General features: G+C 50.5%; 5 protein-coding genes across 6 annotated transcripts; 3 read left to right on the top strand and 2 right to left on the bottom strand.

The window, feature by feature from the left end:
• The first annotated feature begins 258 nt into the window (after positions 1 to 258).
• cmb (combover) lies at positions 259 to 7205 on the top strand. Its single transcript, XM_017247095.3, has 9 exons — positions 259 to 642; positions 922 to 1075; positions 1285 to 1655; positions 1745 to 1840; positions 1902 to 3453; positions 4082 to 4350; positions 4410 to 4912; positions 5261 to 6344; positions 6405 to 7205. The coding sequence occupies exons 1-9, from the start codon at positions 361 to 363 to the stop codon at positions 6969 to 6971; spliced, it is 4878 nt and encodes a 1625-aa protein (XP_017102584.2). The 5' UTR covers positions 259 to 360; the 3' UTR covers positions 6972 to 7205.
• A 305-nt stretch (positions 7206 to 7510) lies between these two features.
• On the bottom strand, positions 7511 to 8541 carry JMJD7 (Jumonji domain containing 7). Its single transcript, XM_017247096.3, has one exon. The coding sequence runs from the start codon at positions 8496 to 8498 to the stop codon at positions 7551 to 7553; it is 948 nt and encodes a 315-aa protein (XP_017102585.2). The 5' UTR covers positions 8499 to 8541; the 3' UTR covers positions 7511 to 7550.
• A 541-nt stretch (positions 8542 to 9082) lies between these two features.
• LOC108129178 (GSK3-beta interaction protein) lies at positions 9083 to 9994 on the top strand. The gene has a single exon (XM_017247135.3). The coding sequence runs from the start codon at positions 9165 to 9167 to the stop codon at positions 9738 to 9740; it is 576 nt and encodes a 191-aa protein (XP_017102624.2). The 5' UTR covers positions 9083 to 9164; the 3' UTR covers positions 9741 to 9994.
• Positions 9790 to 12498, bottom strand: Ddx1 (ATP-dependent RNA helicase Ddx1). The gene is made up of 4 exons (XM_017247134.3): positions 12308 to 12498; positions 12202 to 12253; positions 10466 to 12141; positions 9790 to 10391 (listed from the first exon to the last, which is right to left on the bottom strand). The coding sequence occupies exons 1-4, from the start codon at positions 12321 to 12323 to the stop codon at positions 9946 to 9948; spliced, it is 2190 nt and encodes a 729-aa protein (XP_017102623.2). The 5' UTR covers positions 12324 to 12498; the 3' UTR covers positions 9790 to 9945.
• Positions 12499 to 12591: 93 nt separating this feature from the next.
• Rich (Guanine nucleotide exchange factor subunit Rich) lies at positions 12592 to 17629 on the top strand. Of its 2 annotated transcripts, none has more exons than XM_017247109.3 (3): positions 12592 to 12751; positions 12838 to 14939; positions 15003 to 17629. In XM_017247109.3, the coding sequence occupies exons 2-3, from the start codon at positions 12861 to 12863 to the stop codon at positions 17229 to 17231; spliced, it is 4308 nt and encodes a 1435-aa protein (XP_017102598.2). In that variant the 5' UTR covers positions 12592 to 12751; positions 12838 to 12860; the 3' UTR covers positions 17232 to 17629. The 2 variants fall into 2 exon arrangements, with proteins under 2 accessions (XP_017102598.2, XP_017102599.2); XM_017247110.3 differs by having other exon boundaries at positions 12598 to 12751; positions 12843 to 14939.
• The last annotated feature ends 376 nt before the right edge of the window (positions 17630 to 18005 follow it).

The raw sequence follows: 18005 nt of genomic DNA, 5'->3' as shown, positions 1-18005 counted from the left end.
TTGAGCACCCCTGGTTTAAACTTAAACATAAATAGCCCTTTGTATATTGATGTGGAGCGGGGTATCTTCATTTTGAAAATGGTATATAAAATATACTAATACAAAAATACGACCTTTTTTTTATTAAAATTTTTTCTATTATACACTTTTTGGTTATATTTCAGATAAAAAATTTTAAAAAAGAATTGGATTTCTAACGGTCAATAACTTTTCAAACTAGACCCTCGTTCAGTGTGACCGCATCGAAGGTGGCGGGTGTTTGTGTAGCCCTGGTTGAATCAGCTGTCAGAGTGCGCAAATCAGAAAAACACAGTACGAGTCTAAGAAAATAAATAAAATTGAATAAAAATATATTCTGTTATGGCGCCGCCCCTCAAAGTAGTAGTGGACCAGGGTAGCGCCACCGCCCGCTCTAGCGGCAATAGCAATAACAATTCTGTCAGTGGTGCAACCGGCGCAGTGCCCAAACAGCAGCAACAACAGCGTCCCCTTCAGAATGGGGGAACCTCTGCAGCCGGAACCGCAGCGACCACTCCTAATACCGGCCGGTCTGCCCGAGTCCGTCGACAGCAAGAACACTTGGGCGAGCCGGACCTGGAATTCGTGGAGCCCCTTCAGCGAGAGACGCTGAAAACACTGAACGTAAGTTGCCCGTTGCCATGGTATCAGCAAGATACATATGCATATGCCTCTCCGATTTATAAATATACTTCACACTCATCTCGGCCGCGAATTTTTTCAATCGAATGGCTCAGTAGAGAAAACGATCTCAGTCCTGGCGGTCAAGGGATTCCGGTCGATCGCTGAACGCATATTATATATATATCTGAAAATCAAACATATATATATAGAAAAGCCGTCAAAATTGCGGCCCTACTTGTGGTAACCCTTCTAGTAACCTTTCTTTGGTGCTGCTTTAAGGAGCTGCTGCAGCGATCCCGCATTTCGAACGGAAAAATCCTTCCTGTAGAGGACCAGCAGCAACCCACATCCTCCAGAGACCCTGGGATTCTAACTCAAGAGCAGCAGAAACCACGACGCGAATCGGGGGAGCAGAGCAGCTACGATTCAGTTGGTAAGTAGTCGACAGGTCAGAAGATGTCTGCAGAAACGTATTCATTGAACACTTCCAATATGCCCACCTAGCCGCACAGAGATCGGTGCGCTAGTTCATGTTCTAAAAATACGCGTGCACGAAAATAGACGCCCACGAATCTACGTGTTCAGCAGCCCACATTCTGACATAAATCGATGTATATATAACACAATTACCTTCCTCTTCAGAGCAACAGCACCAACGCTACCGATTCCCCGTGCGTCCTGTGCAGCGCGTCCAGCATCAGCCCTCGTCCTCGTCCCCGGCAGTCACTTCTACTTCTCTGTTGCGGCTACGTCAGTCGACTCCCCCGAATGCCGCAGTGGGCGTAGTTATTCCAAACGCGACCACCAGCAACGGAAACTGCAACAGCGGCGACGAGAATTCCATTCCCCTGAGCGCCAGTCTGCAGACACTTGTGCATCGCTTTCTTAGCCTTCCCCACATAGGACAAAGGATTGAAGGCGGCCGCTCTCAAGTAGAGGTTCTGCGTTGCCTGCTGGAACTAGACGAAAACTTGAACAGCCACGGTCACCAGTCGGCAGAAAACCTAGTCGAGGTGAGTCAACATACCGCTGGTATACCTAACATTCGAGTATCAGTAATTGATTTGTAATGTTATGTTGAATTTGATTCTAACCTTTATAGCAACTTAACAACATGGTTCACGAAATCAACCCAAGCGCGGAGCAAGAGGAGGGCATAGTCAACTCTACAAGCCTGGAGGATGTTGCGTTAAGCGAGGTAATAAATTCAGGAAATAAATATCTCTCCCTTTTAACAAAAACATTCATATACCTTCCAGATGAGCGACAACCGTGCCCAGTCTATTCAATCTTTGCACAGTGTCGCGGAAACTCCTACGCCGGACACTGCGCCCACCTTTGACGAGCTGCAGCAGCGGCTGGAAGCCTCCAACCGCAATATGCAGCACCTGCAAGATGAGCAGGCCAAATTACTGCACATCCAAAACCTGGCCAAGTCGCATCTTAGCGATATGGAACAGTTGCGGCAGCAGGCCAGTCATTTGCCCCATAATAGGGGAGGAGGAGATGCCCCGAACTACGAGTCGGTTCAACAGGTGCAAGATGATATGGCCTCCTTGGTTGGACGCATGAAGAATCTGACGGCCTTCATCCACAACCAGAACGAGCTAAGCAGCGTGTTGGGAGACGATGGACCCGAAATCTTGGCAGAGCAACAGGCTCTACAGCAAAAGTTGGAATCGCTTCGAAGTCAACGCGAGGACATGCGTAACCTGGTCGACGAGCTAAACAGCATCAACCGCGTGGCCAGAGAGACTCGGTCCAACATCAACGCAGGGTCTGCCACTCCTCCTCAAAAACCAGCTATTGAACAGGCCCAGGCCCCGGAGCCGAGCTCTGCTCCAGCGCCGGCTAAGGAGCGAGTGGTGCCAGTGGAATACCAACGCAAAGTACCCATCCTGCGGCAAGAGGCCGCCAACGCAGCCCAACGGGCTCTTCAAGCTCAAGCCATGATTAACCAGAAGACGGCGGACATTGATGCATTGAAAGCCCAAATGGCAAAGTTGAAGAGTATGCTGAACACAGTCACCCAAATCGACGAAGGTACTCCCAGCGTGGGTTCCTCATTGGAGCGGCGTAGTGAGGAGCGGGACAGCGTGGAGCGAGCATTGCCGGCAGAGATAGCCCAGCGCGTTTTTGCGCTCAACGATGTTACCTCGGAGCTGCGTGCTGAAGCAGTCAGCCTGCAAAAGGAGCGCGATCGGATTCTGGCTCTCAAAGCAGAAATCGAACGCCGCAAGCAGCAAGCGGCCGCCGCAGTTCTTATGGGCGAGGAGGCCCTTAAGCGAAACAGTCTCACCCCGACCCCAACCCCAGCGAGACAACGAGTAGTGGAGGAGAACGAAGAAAACGAGGATCCCTCCGAGGTAGACACCTCTCAGCAGGCCACACCCACCAAGGAGCAACTGCGCGACGAGCTGAGGCTCCAGTGTGAGCGTTTGCGAAAAGAGTATGAGCAGAAGCAGCGAGAGCTGGAGCAGCGCTACGTCGCCAGCAACCAAACCACTTCAGAGGCAGACGATGAAGCCAACGACGATACCGACAGCGACCGGTACTTTGCCCACGTCCGCACCTCCTCTTCGGCGACGCTGAAACGGGCACCATCCGCTAGTACGGTGGTCGAACAGCGGCGCGGGCAGCTGGCTTCTCATCCGCCGCCACCGCCACCCCAGGCACCACCCTCGGCCCACACCGAGGACGAACTGAACGCCACGATTGACACTTTGTCGCTGGGAAACGACAGTCTGCCCTCGAGCAGCAACAGGTCGCAATACATGCCACCGCCCATGCAGCCGGTGAAGGGAATTTGGGGTAAGTTTCTTCAGTATTTATTAGTGGGAGTGGGAGTGGAAAATATTTAATTTAGAAAAAGTTTGTAATAATCAAGTTTAGAGGTGTATTAATTGTAAGGTGCTGACCATCCTCAATATTTATCGTTGGAAGTGCAACGTAAGTTACAGAACAAACATAAATTAATATGACTTTCTGCTAAATTTGATAATTTAATAAAGCTTTTTTTTCAAGAATAATTTTAAAATTAAAAAAATATTTTAGGATGAGCCTGAAAGAGCGTTTTTTCCTAGATGTTCTTTTCTGTGGTTTTTAGGCATTTAGCAACCCCATTTAAAAATTAAAAACTGTTAGGTTTTTACAAACTGTAATTAAGATTAACTACAACTAACAATCAGGATTGGCCGATTTTTCAAGTAATTGAAAAAAGTAATTTTCAAGACCAAAATAGCTATTACGATAACTCCGTGACTCGTCATTAAAAATATCTTTTAAAATCTTTAGAAAATCTTAATCCTAAACGAAACAGAAATTTCCAAAGTGGCCTGGTCAAGCAAGGAAAGACAGGTTTATTTGCTATTTACTTGGATATCCAAGGAAATTCAAAGAAATGTAATAATTAAACATCATTTAAATTCCAACCTCTCAGGCTCGCAGAACTCCGGTAATGGCTGGCATAACCAGCAACCTAGCTACGGGCAAGCCACCTCCAGCTCTGGAGCAGAGTTCAAACCTGCGACGGCCGCCCCGCAGGCCAACTCGTCCAACGCGTCGGGATCAAACGGATCCCCCGATCCCGTCATGCTGCAGCAGTTCATGCAAACCCAACAGATGCTGATCAACTCAGTGTGCCAGTGCAACCAAACCTTGTGGCACCAGCAGCGGGAAATCGATGCTCTTAACAGTCAAGTGCACGCGGTATGGTTATCCTATCCTAAGGGCTTTGGTGGATCATAACTAGACTTTTGATTTTACAGCTCCAGGATCGCCTTAATGTGGTGGCTTGTCAGGACCACGGTTTTGGAATGCGGGCAGACTCCGTCCCTCCACCGAATCTCAATAACCTCTGCCTGGGAAGCGCACGCGCCCAGTCGGAGCAGCTCTTCGCTTTCGGGACCCATCAGAGCGCCTTTAGTAACTTCCAGCGAAGTCACCGGTCAGGAGGTGACTCCCACCTGCACCAGCAGCAGCACCAACAGCAGCCGTTTCTGAATAACGCTGCTCCCCCACCAACTCATTTCAACAATGAAACCCCGCTGTCGCCACCATCCTACCGCAACAGCCCGGGACCCATATTCATGAACCACCACAACAACACGATTCACCAAAACAACGCTAACCTTCGCACCCAGAACCAGCATGCTAACAACCTGCACCCCCTCTCCGAGGGAGCCGGATCGGGAACAGGAGTAGCGGCCACGCTCAACAACCAAGTGCCCCCGGGCAACAGGGCCAACAACTACTGGGACAACTTCCGCAGGTAATGCCCCAACTTTGGTGATGGTTTTTATTTAGTATTTAGGGGAGAGAGGTCCCAACCAATAAAATTTAAAGCAAAACGGTGTTTTGAGTTCATTTTCAATTCTGTGATTCGGTGAGTGCAACACGGCGTTGCATGCAGTGTAGGGTTCTATTAACAGAGTTGAAAGTGACTAACAGCTAATAATCCTGGTGCCCAATGGTATGTTCACCATTGAGCCAGTAGCTTTACATTTTTGTAACAACTAATTTTACTTTCCGATTATTAACTGATAAGATGTAACATTAAATATATTTGAGTTGCTGCTTCCTGCTTGCATAACCCATTAAAATCAATGCGCTTTTGCAGCCACTCCCGCCAAAACCTACTGTCGAACAAGAGTAACGAGGAGCAGAACGTGGACTTCCAGCAGTACCGCCGACAGCGGACACGGCCAAGTTACTTTCAGACGCCCCAGCTCCTGGCGCCTCATGCCTCCCGCGGGTCGGCGAGTGGAGTCACCCTTCAGCAACAACAGCCGCAGCGAAGACATTTTTTTGAGTCGCCACTAACAGCTTTGCATGGCAGCAGCAGCAATAACCTGAACAACAGTGGCACTGCTCTCAGGAAGCGAGACTGGCGCGAGGAGCAGGCTCTCGACCACAGTCGCGAAGACGAGGAGGTGGACGATGTCGACGAGAGCCACGACAATGTGGTGTTTGGCTCGGGCCGCAGACGCAACCGTCGGCGCCCACAGCTCTCGACACTGCGCGACGAAGAGCCTGAGCAGGCCAGCTCGTCCAATCTAAACATGAACGTCAACTTTGGCAACAGCCCGTTGTACCAGCGAAACAAAGTGCCAGCAAAGTCGAGCACATCGGCAGTCTCGTTGACGCCCATCCAACAACGTCACCTGCGTTTCGATTTTGAGCTGCCTGCCCAGTACATGGACTACGTAGAATTGCCTCAGGCAACCCCAGTGGATGTTACTGCATCCTTGGGCCAGGAGGCTTTGCCAGAGGATGAGTCGAACGTTTTGGAGCGGGAGAGAATCGAGGAGACTGCGTCTGAGGAGCTAAACCGCAACCTGCTGGTCAATGCACTGAAAAACGACAAGTTCACTACCAAGTTCTACGAGTCGATAAAGGAGGACGTCTACCGCCGGCTGGAGTCGCTCTTCGAGCAGCAACAGCTGCAACAATTTCAGCAGCCGCAGGAGGCACAAAACCTGCGAAAGGCGATGAACCAGGACGACAACGAGCTGCGTCTCAATCCCAATGTGGAAGCAACTGAGAGCCGCAGCGACTCACCGCTGGAAACGGCGAGCCTGCAACTGGATAACGATCGTCCCGAGGACGACAAGGCCCCCCCTAGTACCCTTGAGCAGGGGGAATTGGCAACGAACGCTTATGCAACGGCTGCTCCTACTCCTCCAGGAAAAGAAAATGCGGAGGTAGCTATTCTCCTAAATCTTGGCCATTCCAGGAAAAACTATCACTTTTTTCTTTTTTAGAAAGAACGCGAGCAGGCGGAGGAGCACTCAGATGATGCGACAGGAGAAGTACCATCCGATTTGGCCTCAAACCTTGGCCCCGATCATGAGCTGATCGAGTACATCATTAAGCGCATTCGCAACCAAACGCACAACAACACCGTAATAAACGACTCCCTTTTGGTGGAGGTCTCGAAACTGACGGCCACCGCAGCGCAAAACTCGACCAATGCTAGTTCCCCACTCATATCCCCCAAACGCATTTACGCAAAAATCAAGAAGATGGTCATGCCTCGGCAACGCGACAATTTTCTGTCGTGGTACCGCAATTATTTGGAACAACTCTTCGTAGTGGTTCAGCCCCCCGGCAGCAAGCAGTCCGATAAGCCACAAACTCGGGAACGGTCCCAGTCCCACACCCAAGACTCTCAAAACGATGGCGACCTGGCCGAGGCCGACCAAAAGAATGGCAGCTCTCCCGTAAACGGCGACCTGGAGTGTGAGAATGACGAAAACCCGGGTGAGGAAGCGGACGGTCCTGCTGTAGACGAGTCGCCTGACCAGGAGAAGGAGCCCAACCAGGACTAAACCGTCCTTCCGTCGATTTATACATTCCTAATATCGTAGCTTACACTTAACCATACGGACACCCCACCACTCATTCCCATTTTCCGGGGCGTTAAATTTATGTTAACCTTATCCTAGTTTTCAGATCATTTGGGTTAGAAGATTCATTCAAAATTAAATTACACGACTTTTTACACACAGAATGCGTTCGTTTCAAATTCTTTTATACGGAGAGCTCCATTTTATATTACTTTTAGATGATATTCTATACAAACTTGACTTGTAACTTGTGTCTGTTTAATAAAGTTATGAGTCTTACTGATTTGATCGAAACAGATAATACGAAGACCATTTCTGGAAACAAATTTCAAAGGTGATTCAAATAAGTTCGTTAAAAATGCATTTTTTTTTTAACTATATTTCATTTGGGAGCAAATTTCTTGAAAGCGAAGTAAATTTGTAAAAACTGCATGAATTGGATGGGGCTTATCCCTTTGGCTTATTTTTAAACAAAAAAAAATGTTCCTTTCTATGATATTTCTTTAATTTGAAACAACAATTTTACAACAATACATGAGTCCATTTTAATATAGGCAGTTCCTAGCTGGTCTTGCTGGTAAGCTCCTCCAGCATACGGAAGTAGCAGTACCGACTGTCGTAGTCGAGATCGTACCAAAAGTTGACGGCAATGCACTTGTGACTCTGGCGCACGTGGTGGAACCAGTAGTTGGGCAGGTAAAGGATGTCCCCTGCGTTGACCCGCACGTGCAGGGGCCTGGCGCGGGAGTACTCTGGGAACCGAGCTAGGTCTGGCGCTAGGGGGTCTATGCTGACCCACTCTGTGAGCTGTTCGCAGCCGTCCTCGTCCCTAAATGGCTCTATGGAGAATTGTCCATTGTCAGTGGTGCGGTAGACGCCAGTGGGATACAAGCTTCGGGGCACACAGCTCAGCTGATGTGGGGGAATCAGGATAAAGTCCTTGTGTCCGGATACAACACAGTAAAGGTTCTCGTACGGATCTTTGTGCATGGAGGTCACGGCACGCTCATCTCCCAGCCAAAAATTAACCGCATCAGGTGGTTTGTTGAAGGACTGCTGGGCGAAGTCGAGGTCACTGATCCGCAGGTCCTTGGCTAGTTCGGGCAGGTCCTGGCTGAGGTTCGAGTTCTGTTTCTGAATGTAGTGCACGGGGCCCATGGGATCGTCAAGACGGTGGATCACCTGTGAGAGTTTCATCTTTGTTTCCATAGGCAGCACGAAGTACTCCTTGCCATCCTGACAAGCCAGGCCGTCGGCGTACCCGTTTGGGGTTATGGCTACGTCCACAATCTTGTCATTGAGGGCTTTGACCAGGTACTCCGGAGTCCACTTTCCGATCGCCGGCCACGAAAGTGCTTTGCGAATGACGACCGGCTGGTTCTTGCCGTAGAACTCCCGGCAGAACTCCAAGGCAGTGGGCACCCGGTCGAGCTCCACCACTCTGGTGCCAATGCACAGATCCTCTGCTTCCTGCAGGAGCAGATTGATAGCCGACTCAATTTTAGGCATGCCGGTAGTCCATCACCAAAGAGCTTAATCGAGATGGTACTTTTCGGGGCGTTCCCGTTTTCATCCAAATCCATATCCGATTATTTCTAAGTTTAAATCGTTTCTAGATTCTCGCAAATTGGTAGAAATCGATTTTTGATTAAAAGTACTTAAAATATATCAATAAATCAAAAATATATCACTTTTAGACAATAAGTAATTTTAATAAATAATTTTTTGGAAGTTGTTTTTTTATATAAAACCGAGACGAAGCTAAATTTTAATTATTTTTTTTTTTTTATATTCAGTTACTTCCTGTAAACTTCACTAATTTTAATTAGGGCTCTGAGCTTTCAAAATAAGTGAAATTGATTTTTTTCATTGTTTTTTATTCACATTGTTAATTCTTTTATATCGAACATACTGTGTTTCTTATTTAAGCTTAAGCTAAAGCTCTTAATTTCGCTCCTTTAAACAAAAGATTTTCAAAAGCTTTCGACTCTCTAATTTATTAAATATTGTCCTCCTTTTTTTAATGAAATTATTTTAATTTGGAATTATTTTTTAATCTAACCTATTGGCCAATCACTAGTGCTTTGATAATAAAATCCCCTGGTTTTTGGGCGAAAATCGGAACACCCCTCAGCTTTAGAAATGTACTAACGCGTCAGGCAGCTGCTGTCACATATGGGGACTCGAAGACATGTTGCGCCTGTGAACTGGGAGAAAAATCACCTCGAACCGGACTCAAATTCAAGGCGAGCCGAAGCATTCCACTACGGGCCACTGCGACCTGATAAAATGGGCGAGCCGAGGGAAAGCACAGAGTCCGGGGACGAGCAAGCGTTCAACTGCCTGGACGAAGCCAATGCCATCATCCAGGACGTGAAGGCCCACGTCGCCGAGATTTGCGTTTCCTCAAAACTGGCCAGTGACGCCACACAGATCTATTTAAACATTCGCACCATCGAGAGCGCCACTTGCTGCGTGCAGGTGACCAGTCGCGGCTTCAAGATTGTCTCCTCGCAGTACGACACCATCGACGAGGACCCGCGGGTGTCCGCTCTGCTGCGCAACGGAGAAGCTGACAAGCAAGACGAAGAGGAGGAAGAGATCTTCGAGACGCCCTACGCCCTGCTGGACAAGATTAGCCCCCGGTACGTAGAGTCCTTCGGCAACCAGCTGTGCCAGCAGCTCAGACAGTTGCAGCAAATGCGAACAGAGTTCCACGAAGAAGACGAGGAAGAGGAGGAGGAGGAGTAGGAAAAAACCACCCGACTTCCACCCGAGGCTTAGAAAGAAGATATTAGAGTTAATTTAATTAAATGTTTACTTGTAATGCTATATCGTGTGTTCTCCGAAGCCACTGCTCGGATTTCCTGCCTAGATGTCGTGTGTGTTTGCCACAGAAGTATTCCCCGCCAACTGGCTCATTTTAAGGCAGCTCCATCTCCAGACGAATTCCCGACTAGACCTTAAGGCGTTTTAAAAATAAAGATTGTGATTGCAGCTCCAGATCGGTTAGTTTTCGAACGGTGGGCACCAGCTGCTCCACGTGATCGGCGTATCCGCTGCCTGTGTTGAGGTTCTTCTGGCCATAAACCACCTTGCCGTCGAAGTCATTCACGGGTACCTCCATGGCGCGGTCGACCTGCTGGATAGTGATGTTCAGGTGGTCCTCCACTTCGGCCAGCAGATTCGGCTCATTGTACCATATGCAGCAGCCTCGCACATCGGTCAGGTTGGTGTTGCTGCAGTTGCGGCCGCGGGACTTGCACCACTCTCCGTGGTACCACACCTTTTCCGGCACGGTGGCCACGAGGCTGATGGCCAGTCCCATGCGCTCGGCCCTACCCACTCGTCCGATGCGGTGCACATAGTTGGCCTTGTCGTCGGGCAGCGTCACGTTAATCACTGGGGAGAAAGGGAAATTAAAATCATTACACATTAAGATCCGAAAAACACGAACATGAATGTCTTCAACTTACTGAAGGGTAATCCGGTAATGTCCAGTCCTCGGGCTGCCACGTCCGTGCAGATTAGGTACTTGACCTGCTGCCGCTTGAACATTTCTAGATTCTGCTTGCGCTCCTGCGGCTTGCGATCACCGTGAAGGCAGACGCAGGAGAAGCGCTGACCCCCACGCTGTTTTAAATACTGCTCCAGATGGTCGCAGTCCTGCTTTGTGCGGCAGAAGATGATTGCTCGGTCCATGCGGTGCTTCTCTATGGCATAGACGCAGTACTCGCCTTTGAGAAGTTTCACCGCCTGCGAGAACGTCTCCTGCGAGTGGTTGCTGGGGTGGACGTTGTCCCTATCGTGCACCCCGTCGGTTCGAATGGCTTGGCGTAAAGATTGCCAACTGGAATCTGCATGTGGGTCGACCATGCAGACAACGTGGTGGACCGTCTCTGGCACGGCATCCTCCCCTTTCAAATCCACCCATGTGGGGAAGTGCATCAGCCGTTCGGCCATCTTTTTTACCTCGAAGGCATGCAGCGTGGCAGAACAAACGATCATTTGCAGTCGTCGGCCGTCCGCCGTAATCTTTGGTATCTGCTTGTGGAGGCGGTCGATCAATTCGGTGTAGCCTTGTTTAAGCAGTGCGTCTGCCTCATCCAGAACGAAGAATCGGCAGTGTGTCAGCAGCACTAGGCCACTATTGATCAGCTCTTCTAGTCTTCCGGGAGTGCCCACCACAATATGAATTCCCTTCGATAGCTCAGTCTTCTGCTCCTCCAGTCGCACGCCACCAATTAGTAGCAACGACCGCACTTCTGGGTTGCTCAGATGGTACTTAAACTTTTCGATCTGGTTAAAGGTCTGCTCGGCCAGCTCCCGGCTGGGCTCGATTATAATGGCCTGGGGTGCGTTAGGGGCCGGCCTGGCATTTAAAGAGCTAGAAGACGGACTAGCCAGGGGATTAGAACGAATGTGCTCCGCTCCCGCTTTGCAGACAGCCACAAATCCACCTGCCGGAGCGTACTTAAAGTCGGTTTTCCCGAAATTAAACTGCATTTCGGCGTTCTTGAGCACAACAGCGGGATAAAACGTTTCCTTGGCAAGATTCTCTGGCACACGAAAAGCAACTCCCAGGCTTTGTCCGTTCTTGGTGAAGCTTACTTCTAGGCGTTGCAAGTCCAGTAGACAGCCTATAACATCAGCTTTGCCAAAGCTCTCGCCGTAATCGTCAAACTGTCTATTGTTGGACTTTTTACCCGTGCCTCCGAACCCGAAGCCAAAGCGACAAGTACCCAGATCCAGGTTTGCCTGCTGCGTGGACCAGCCTACACGGCAGAGACCCTCGTCCGTAACAATGGCCTCAAAATAGAATCGTCCCTTTCCGTGGACGCCTGTGGTGGCGCGGCAGCCGTGCCATTCCTTGAACTCACGCGACTGGCAACGCAGCCCATCTGGGGTTACAGCGAGCGCATTTCCTCTGTCGAAGAAGGACATTGTCCATGGAGCTACCGCCCCAGCCGAACCTCCGGCACTGCTCTTCCCGGATTTTCCCTCTTCGAGATCTCGCAACGTTTCCCAGACTATCTGGAGGATGGGCAGGCAGAAAGCTCCAGTTTTACCAGACCCTGTCTCGGCAGCCATCAGTACATCACCGCCCCCAAGGATCAGGGGAATGGCCTCCGCCTGGACATCGGTGGGCAATCTGTGGGTGGCAGTTTAACGTTAATAGATAACTGGAAAGTGGGAAGTTTTTCTTGCTTACGTCCAGTCCAACTCATCCGTGGCCTTTCCGAGCTCCGGAAGCACACCAAATTCTACGGAAAGAAGTTTTAAACAGTATTTCCATTTGTCTATTTTCTTGTACTTACCCTCAAATGCCGTCATTTCAAAAACAATTCAACAATACTTTTATTGTAAGTTTATGTCGTACTTAGTCCAGGATTATTCGGCCACTCCCTTGCGGAAATATCTGCAATCCTTGAAGTATATTTTTTTACAAAAGCCGGCTGCCAAATGTTTTGACGACAGTGTGCCTGCTGATTTCCAATGAAAATTCCGAAGGTCTGGCAACCTGATTAGTCAAAGTTTGAAAGATTCATAGAAGAACCAGTTCCAAAGTTGGTTCATCTAGGGATGAGAAATCAATGCAGAAAATGTCATCCCTATCTATGAACATCTGTGATTTCTGGGTGTTTCCCAACACATACTGTATACGCGTAAATCTCGCAGATTTTTTGTTGTGCTGCGGAATGTTTTTAAAAAGTGCCAATTAAGCGAGGGAGACCATGTAAACTGGACATAATCAGCAAAATGTAATTGTTTCCCCACTCGGTGGCAAGTCAAATCTGCGCCCCGACCCCGTATTCACTCACCCTGTACCTAATGCATTTCTCCGCAGCGCAGTAACTATTCACTCGGAGGATGTACTTTCCAGTAGGATGGCCCAAGCGGGTGAGCCTGGCACTGCCCGGCGAAAGTGCAAGCATACGACATATCTGCTGTGATGCCGTCAAAATACTCGTGGCCGCCGTGGGAGACGATTTCCTGGGTATCTGGTACGCGAGCCCGCTCATCCCAATCGCATACTTTCGGCGCTCGACAGACTCCCTCCAGCAGTATGGCCCGAGCCAACTAGTCGTGTGGAAACCCGACTCTCGTCAGCTAGTTATACTTACGGCCGCAGGCGCCCTCCTCCTGTATCAGCTAGATTTCGACGCCAATGGAAGTGGGATCCTACAACAGGTCGACCCTCCCGCGGCAAGTCTGAAGCGGGACTCGGCGGAGCTGTTCATCAAGGAGAACATTCCACGGTTGAGCCTGCGCGAGGTCTGCTGCGTGACTCTTGGGTCCGTTATAACGGCGGTGTGTTGCATTAGCCTGAGCGAACTACTTCTAGCCACGCAGTCCTGTGAGCTCCTGCGTCTGCAGTGGGCGCAGCTAGAGCTGGCGGACAATGAAATACAGTTGCCTGCCTTGTCCGCCATCCAGTTGCGCGAGATTCCTTTCTACGTCCAGCAACAGCCGCATCAAGCAACAGCCCGTAATGTGCCACCAATGGGAAGAGATTCGTATGTGGCTTCCTTGGAGTACTCACCTTTTATTGGAGGGTGCGCAGCCGTTTTCAGTGATCGTCGCGCTGCCTTTCTTGTCGCCAGCCATCTGCGCTTCGACACCACCCACATGCACGGATTTTGGGTACCTGACGTAGAAGACGCGAGTGTATGCAGTGTTAACCACAAGTTCCGGCTACTGGCATACGGGCAGGAAAGCTCTGCAGTTCATGTGTACGCTATAGATGATGCCACTGGCGGCTTGGAGTTTTCCCACCGCCTTATGCTTACCGAGAACGTGTTGCCGGACAGCCTTGGAGCTGTCAACGAGCTAAAGTGGAGTCCCGACGGCTGCGTGCTGGCAGTGAGCTGGAAAAACGGTGGTTTGTCGCTGTGGAGCACCTTTGGCGCGCTTTTGATGTCCACTCAGAGCTGGGACTTTGGTCTTAATGTAGATCTGTTGCGGCACAATCCACTTAAGCTGCGTCGCCTGGAATGGTCCACTGAGGGCTACCAGCTATTTATGCTCACGCAGAAGCCGTCAGAAGGGCAGGAAGAAACCGAAAAAAACCAGAGCAATGTTCTGCAGCTGCAATTTGTGAAGAGCGCGCTTAGTATGAACCCGTGTATGACGGCCAACCCCCACATCCTGCTACAGGGAGAAGATTGCTTGTACCTCAACCAGGGCAATAACCTAGAGAGGACGTACGCCGGCAGCCAGGCCACATTTCCTTCGAGCGGCTCAGGGGCAGAACAGGCTACGGATGATGACTGCTTGGAGCTTAAGCAGAGTCCCCACACTGGAAGCATTCTCACCGAGAGCAAGTACTGGACGGTGCTCCAACTGCCGCTGAACTATGCGGCAACCAACTGGCCCATTCGATACGCCGCGATCGACCAGGAGGGACTGCACTTGGCGGTGGCTGGGCGCACTGGTCTCGCCCATTACTCACTGGTGTCCCGCAGGTGGAAGTTATTTGGCAACGAGTCCCAGGAGAAGGACTTCGTGGTGTCCGGCGGCCTCCTTTGGTGGCAAGGTTTTGTGGTCATGGGCTGCTACTCCCTTCTGGATCGAACGGATGAACTGCGCTGCTACCCGGCGGAGTGCAAGTTGGACAACCAGTTCGGCCACAAGGTGCAGGTGCGCGCACCGGTTATCAGTCTGAACTCGTTCCGGCACCAGCTGATCGTGCTCACTGCCGACGGTATAGTTAGTCTCTTTAATATGACTAAAAAGTCGGCATACGCCCTTGACATCGAGTGTGCCTATGAGCTGGATGTAAAGAGCATCTGCATCCATCCGGCCTGCATTGTGAGTCTTACGGTGACGAATCTCAGGAACGAGTTTAAGCCGCAAGGCCAGCTTCCGACGGGTGCGGAACAGGCCGAGACGATCATCGTGAATGTGTGCGGTCGCATCCTGATGATCCAGCGTGATTCCAGCGAACAGGTAAGTCATGTTCCAAGTATCTGCATGTGCCAGTTGAATAATATATTTCCTTAACTGAAACAGGTTCCCAACACTCTCCTGGCCACCTGCTTAGCCAGTTGCGTGGAGGTATTTTGGCTTTCCCACTCCCTGGAGCGCTGCGCGATGCGCGACTGTCTGTGGCTCTATTCGGGAGCACACGGAATGCGAGTGTGGTTGCCTATTCTGCCGCCCGGCAGAGAGCGACGTGAGGGCGATCAGGTTGGAGCTCAACGACTACACAGCTTTATGTCCAAGCGGATCATGCTGGGATTTCCGTTGAAGCTTTACCCTTTGGTCGTGCTCTTCGACAACGTAATCGTCCTCGGCGTGGAGAACGAGAGCACTTTGTATGCCAGCGAGCAGGGCTCTCACTTCTCGCTTCCATTCGCCCTCATGGAACGCAAGTCGCAGGTCTACCTCCACAAGGTTCTGCGCCAGCTAATTAAACGGAATCTCGGCTACTCGGCGTGGGAGATCGCTCAGTCCTGTCGATCGCTTCCCTACTTCCCCCATGCTCTGGAGCTGCTCCTGCACGAGGTGCTTGAAGAGGAGGCAACAAGCAAACAGCCAATTCCAGACGCCCAGCTGCCCAGCGTGCTAGATTTTATTCGGGAGTTTCCAGTCTATTTGGAGACCATTGTCCAATGTGCTCGCAAGACGGAAATCGCCCTTTGGCCGTACCTCTTCTCGATGGCAGGCAAGCCCAAAGAGCTGTTCCAGCTTTGCCTGCAGTCCGAGCAACTGGACACCGCTGCCAGCTACCTAATAATCCTGCAGAACCTGGAGCCCTCCGTGGTTAGCAAGCAGTACGCCACCATGCTGCTGGACATCGCGTTGCAGCAGCGCAAATGGGAGTTAGCCAAGGATCTGATTCGATTCCTGAAGGCCATCGATCCCAACGAGATTGACTCGCCGCGCTCCTCAATGGTGGTGAACGTGAAGATCGCACCTCCCCCGCAGGTTAGCCAACAGCAGCAAGTGAACCAGAATGCGGACGCATTCAACATGGTATTGGGTCCCATTGCGAGGGAGCGCAGCTTCTCCACAACGGTGACTAGCAACTTGCCGAAGGACAAGCAGACGCCGACTACGGGAGCGACTCCAGCGACAGAAACGAGCAGTTCGGGCGCACCCACAGTGGTGCGCCGCCGATCCACCAAGCAGCGGGAAATTTTCTGCATCGACCTGATCCTTCAGAGACATGCTCGCCAACTGCTGCAGAACCACAAGCTGATAGATCTGGGCCACATGTGCGCCTACCTGGACTTTCATCTGGTCACCTGGCTTTCGCAGGAGGTGGAGCGTGCCGCCAAGCTAGAGGACTTCGCACGAGCTCTGCAAACGCTGCACGAAGAACTGCAGCTTCCAATACCCTTCCCGCCTCCCTCTAAGGATGACTTCGACCAGCTCCGCGGCAGCCGACAGGCGGGCGGAGCGGGATCGTCGCAGACCTCGGAGTCGGGCTATTTCAGTCTAGCCACTCCCAATGGGGCGGCAACGCAGTCCCCGCAGCTGCAGCCAAGTATTAAGGAAGAGGAGGAGGACCTGCAGCAGCCTAGCTCGCTTCCCGTGCTGAAGACGCGTTCCGGATCGCAGCTCTCGTTCGACAACTTCCGATACCGACGACTCTATTCGCTGCCTGCTTCTGAAGACGACCTTGCCGTGAATCCGCTGCCCGAAAAGCTGTCCATTAAGCTGCGTTACTTGCTGCAGCTATTCATCGAGGCAAACTGTACGGACTACGCCCTGGTGCTCTCGATCTTGCTCCAGGATGCCGCTTCCATTTCCCGCATCGTAAATGGGATCATCCGGAGCGAGTCGGTCCTCACCTGTCGGCGAATGGAAGCTGCTCTGAAGCAACTGAGTCAGAGCACCTTCGAGCACAGCGGGTCTCTCTACCGAGGATTTGTGCTAACCCTTCAGCCGCACATCTATCTTCTGGAGCAGTACATCCAATCCCTGGGCGACGTCTCCTGTGCGCCGCTACGTGAAACCAGTACGAGTAGTGATCAGGGCGCGGACTCTGGCACCGGCCTCAATGAAGATGAAGTGGATGATTTTGTGCCAAATCGGGCGGCGCAGCAAGTGAACGCCAACCAGTGGTCGGTGGCGGACTTGCGGCCAAATCACCAGAGACTGACGCGACACGCCAGCCTCGAGTCGAACGGAAACGTGCCGGCGGCAGGCGGCGGAACTGCCCAGTCCACCCCGACACAGCGGCAGTTGCCCCGGCAGAATAGCCGGGAGCGGGAGGGATGCCGTGTCATGTAAGCAGTCTCCCTGCTCAGATCTAGGACGTAATACGCAATACGTACTTTATGTGCATGTCTTTTGTAAATTCGTGATGAAAAGCGTTATGTTGCTGTAACTTGTTGAAATTTTCCGTTAATTGTAAGCGAACGTACACACTCTCACAGGGCGGAGGAGAGCCGGACTGCAAGCCGAAGAGGAGGTGGGACAGAGCCAATCCTCCTCGCAAACAACGAAGCGGCGCCGGCAGGTAAAATACAAATCCGTAAAACCGTATGATACATACGTAACGTAATCCATTATTTAGTAGATGAAATTTGCTGCAATATTTGTTAATTAAAATTATACAAACAATATACTTAAATATACAAATCAAATGCAATTATATTTTTACTAATAAATGAACTATTTAACAATAAGCTCACTTCTGTTTCTGTTGGCCTAATTTCCTGTTTTGGCATGTTATAGTTGTTGCCCAGAGGCCTTGCATGTGGCACAGGATGAGAAGTTCATTTATTCGAGTACACCAAGTATGGACGGGTACAGTCGAGTTTCTTGAATAGAGTGGACGCTATCGGCCTCTCCACTCCTTTCCTATAAAATTTATCTTTAACCTAACGAAACTTTTTTTGAAAAACAGATTCTTAGAACAAAGCTTGGTTGCAAAAGTTTACAAGAATTGGAAACTCATTGAAACTAGACAGTGAGAAAGCACAATGCAACTCATATAACTGGTCAAAAATCGCCCGGTTGGAAGCATTTTCGACATCAGCATTTTAAATAATCTGGCATCTG

This window comes from Drosophila bipectinata, chromosome 3L (genome assembly GCF_030179905.1).
Source record: "Drosophila bipectinata strain 14024-0381.07 chromosome 3L, DbipHiC1v2, whole genome shotgun sequence".
Lineage (NCBI taxonomy): Eukaryota > Metazoa > Arthropoda > Insecta > Diptera > Drosophilidae > Drosophila > Drosophila bipectinata.
This window is presented reverse-complemented; position numbering and strand designations above follow the sequence as displayed.

Bases quoted from the DNA above. Each gene is read 5' to 3' on its own strand.
- cmb (XM_017247095.3), top strand. From the start codon at position 361: ATGGCGCCGCCCCTCAAAGTAGTAGTGGACCAGGGTAGCGCCACCGCC. The intron at 3,454-4,081 runs GTAAGTTTCTTC...CCAACCTCTCAG, and splicing joins GCCGGTGAAGGGAATTTGGG to GCTCGCAGAACTCCGGTAAT. The intron at 6,345-6,404 runs GTAGCTATTCTC...TTTCTTTTTTAG, and splicing joins CAGGAAAAGAAAATGCGGAG to AAAGAACGCGAGCAGGCGGA.
- JMJD7 (XM_017247096.3), bottom strand. From the start codon at position 8,498: ATGCCTAAAATTGAGTCGGCTATCAATCTGCTCCTGCAGGAAGCAGAG.
- LOC108129178 (XM_017247135.3), top strand. From the start codon at position 9,165: ATGGGGACTCGAAGACATGTTGCGCCTGTGAACTGGGAGAAAAATCAC.
- Ddx1 (XM_017247134.3), bottom strand. The intron at 12,142-12,201 runs GTAAGCAAGAAA...TGCCACCCACAG, and splicing joins ACGGATGAGTTGGACTGGAC to ATTGCCCACCGATGTCCAGG. The intron at 10,392-10,465 runs GTAAGTTGAAGA...CTTTCTCCCCAG, and splicing joins CATTACCGGATTACCCTTCA to TGATTAACGTGACGCTGCCC.
- Rich (XM_017247109.3), top strand. From the start codon at position 12,861: ATGTACTTTCCAGTAGGATGGCCCAAGCGGGTGAGCCTGGCACTGCCC. The intron at 14,940-15,002 runs GTAAGTCATGTT...TAACTGAAACAG, and splicing joins AGCGTGATTCCAGCGAACAG to GTTCCCAACACTCTCCTGGC.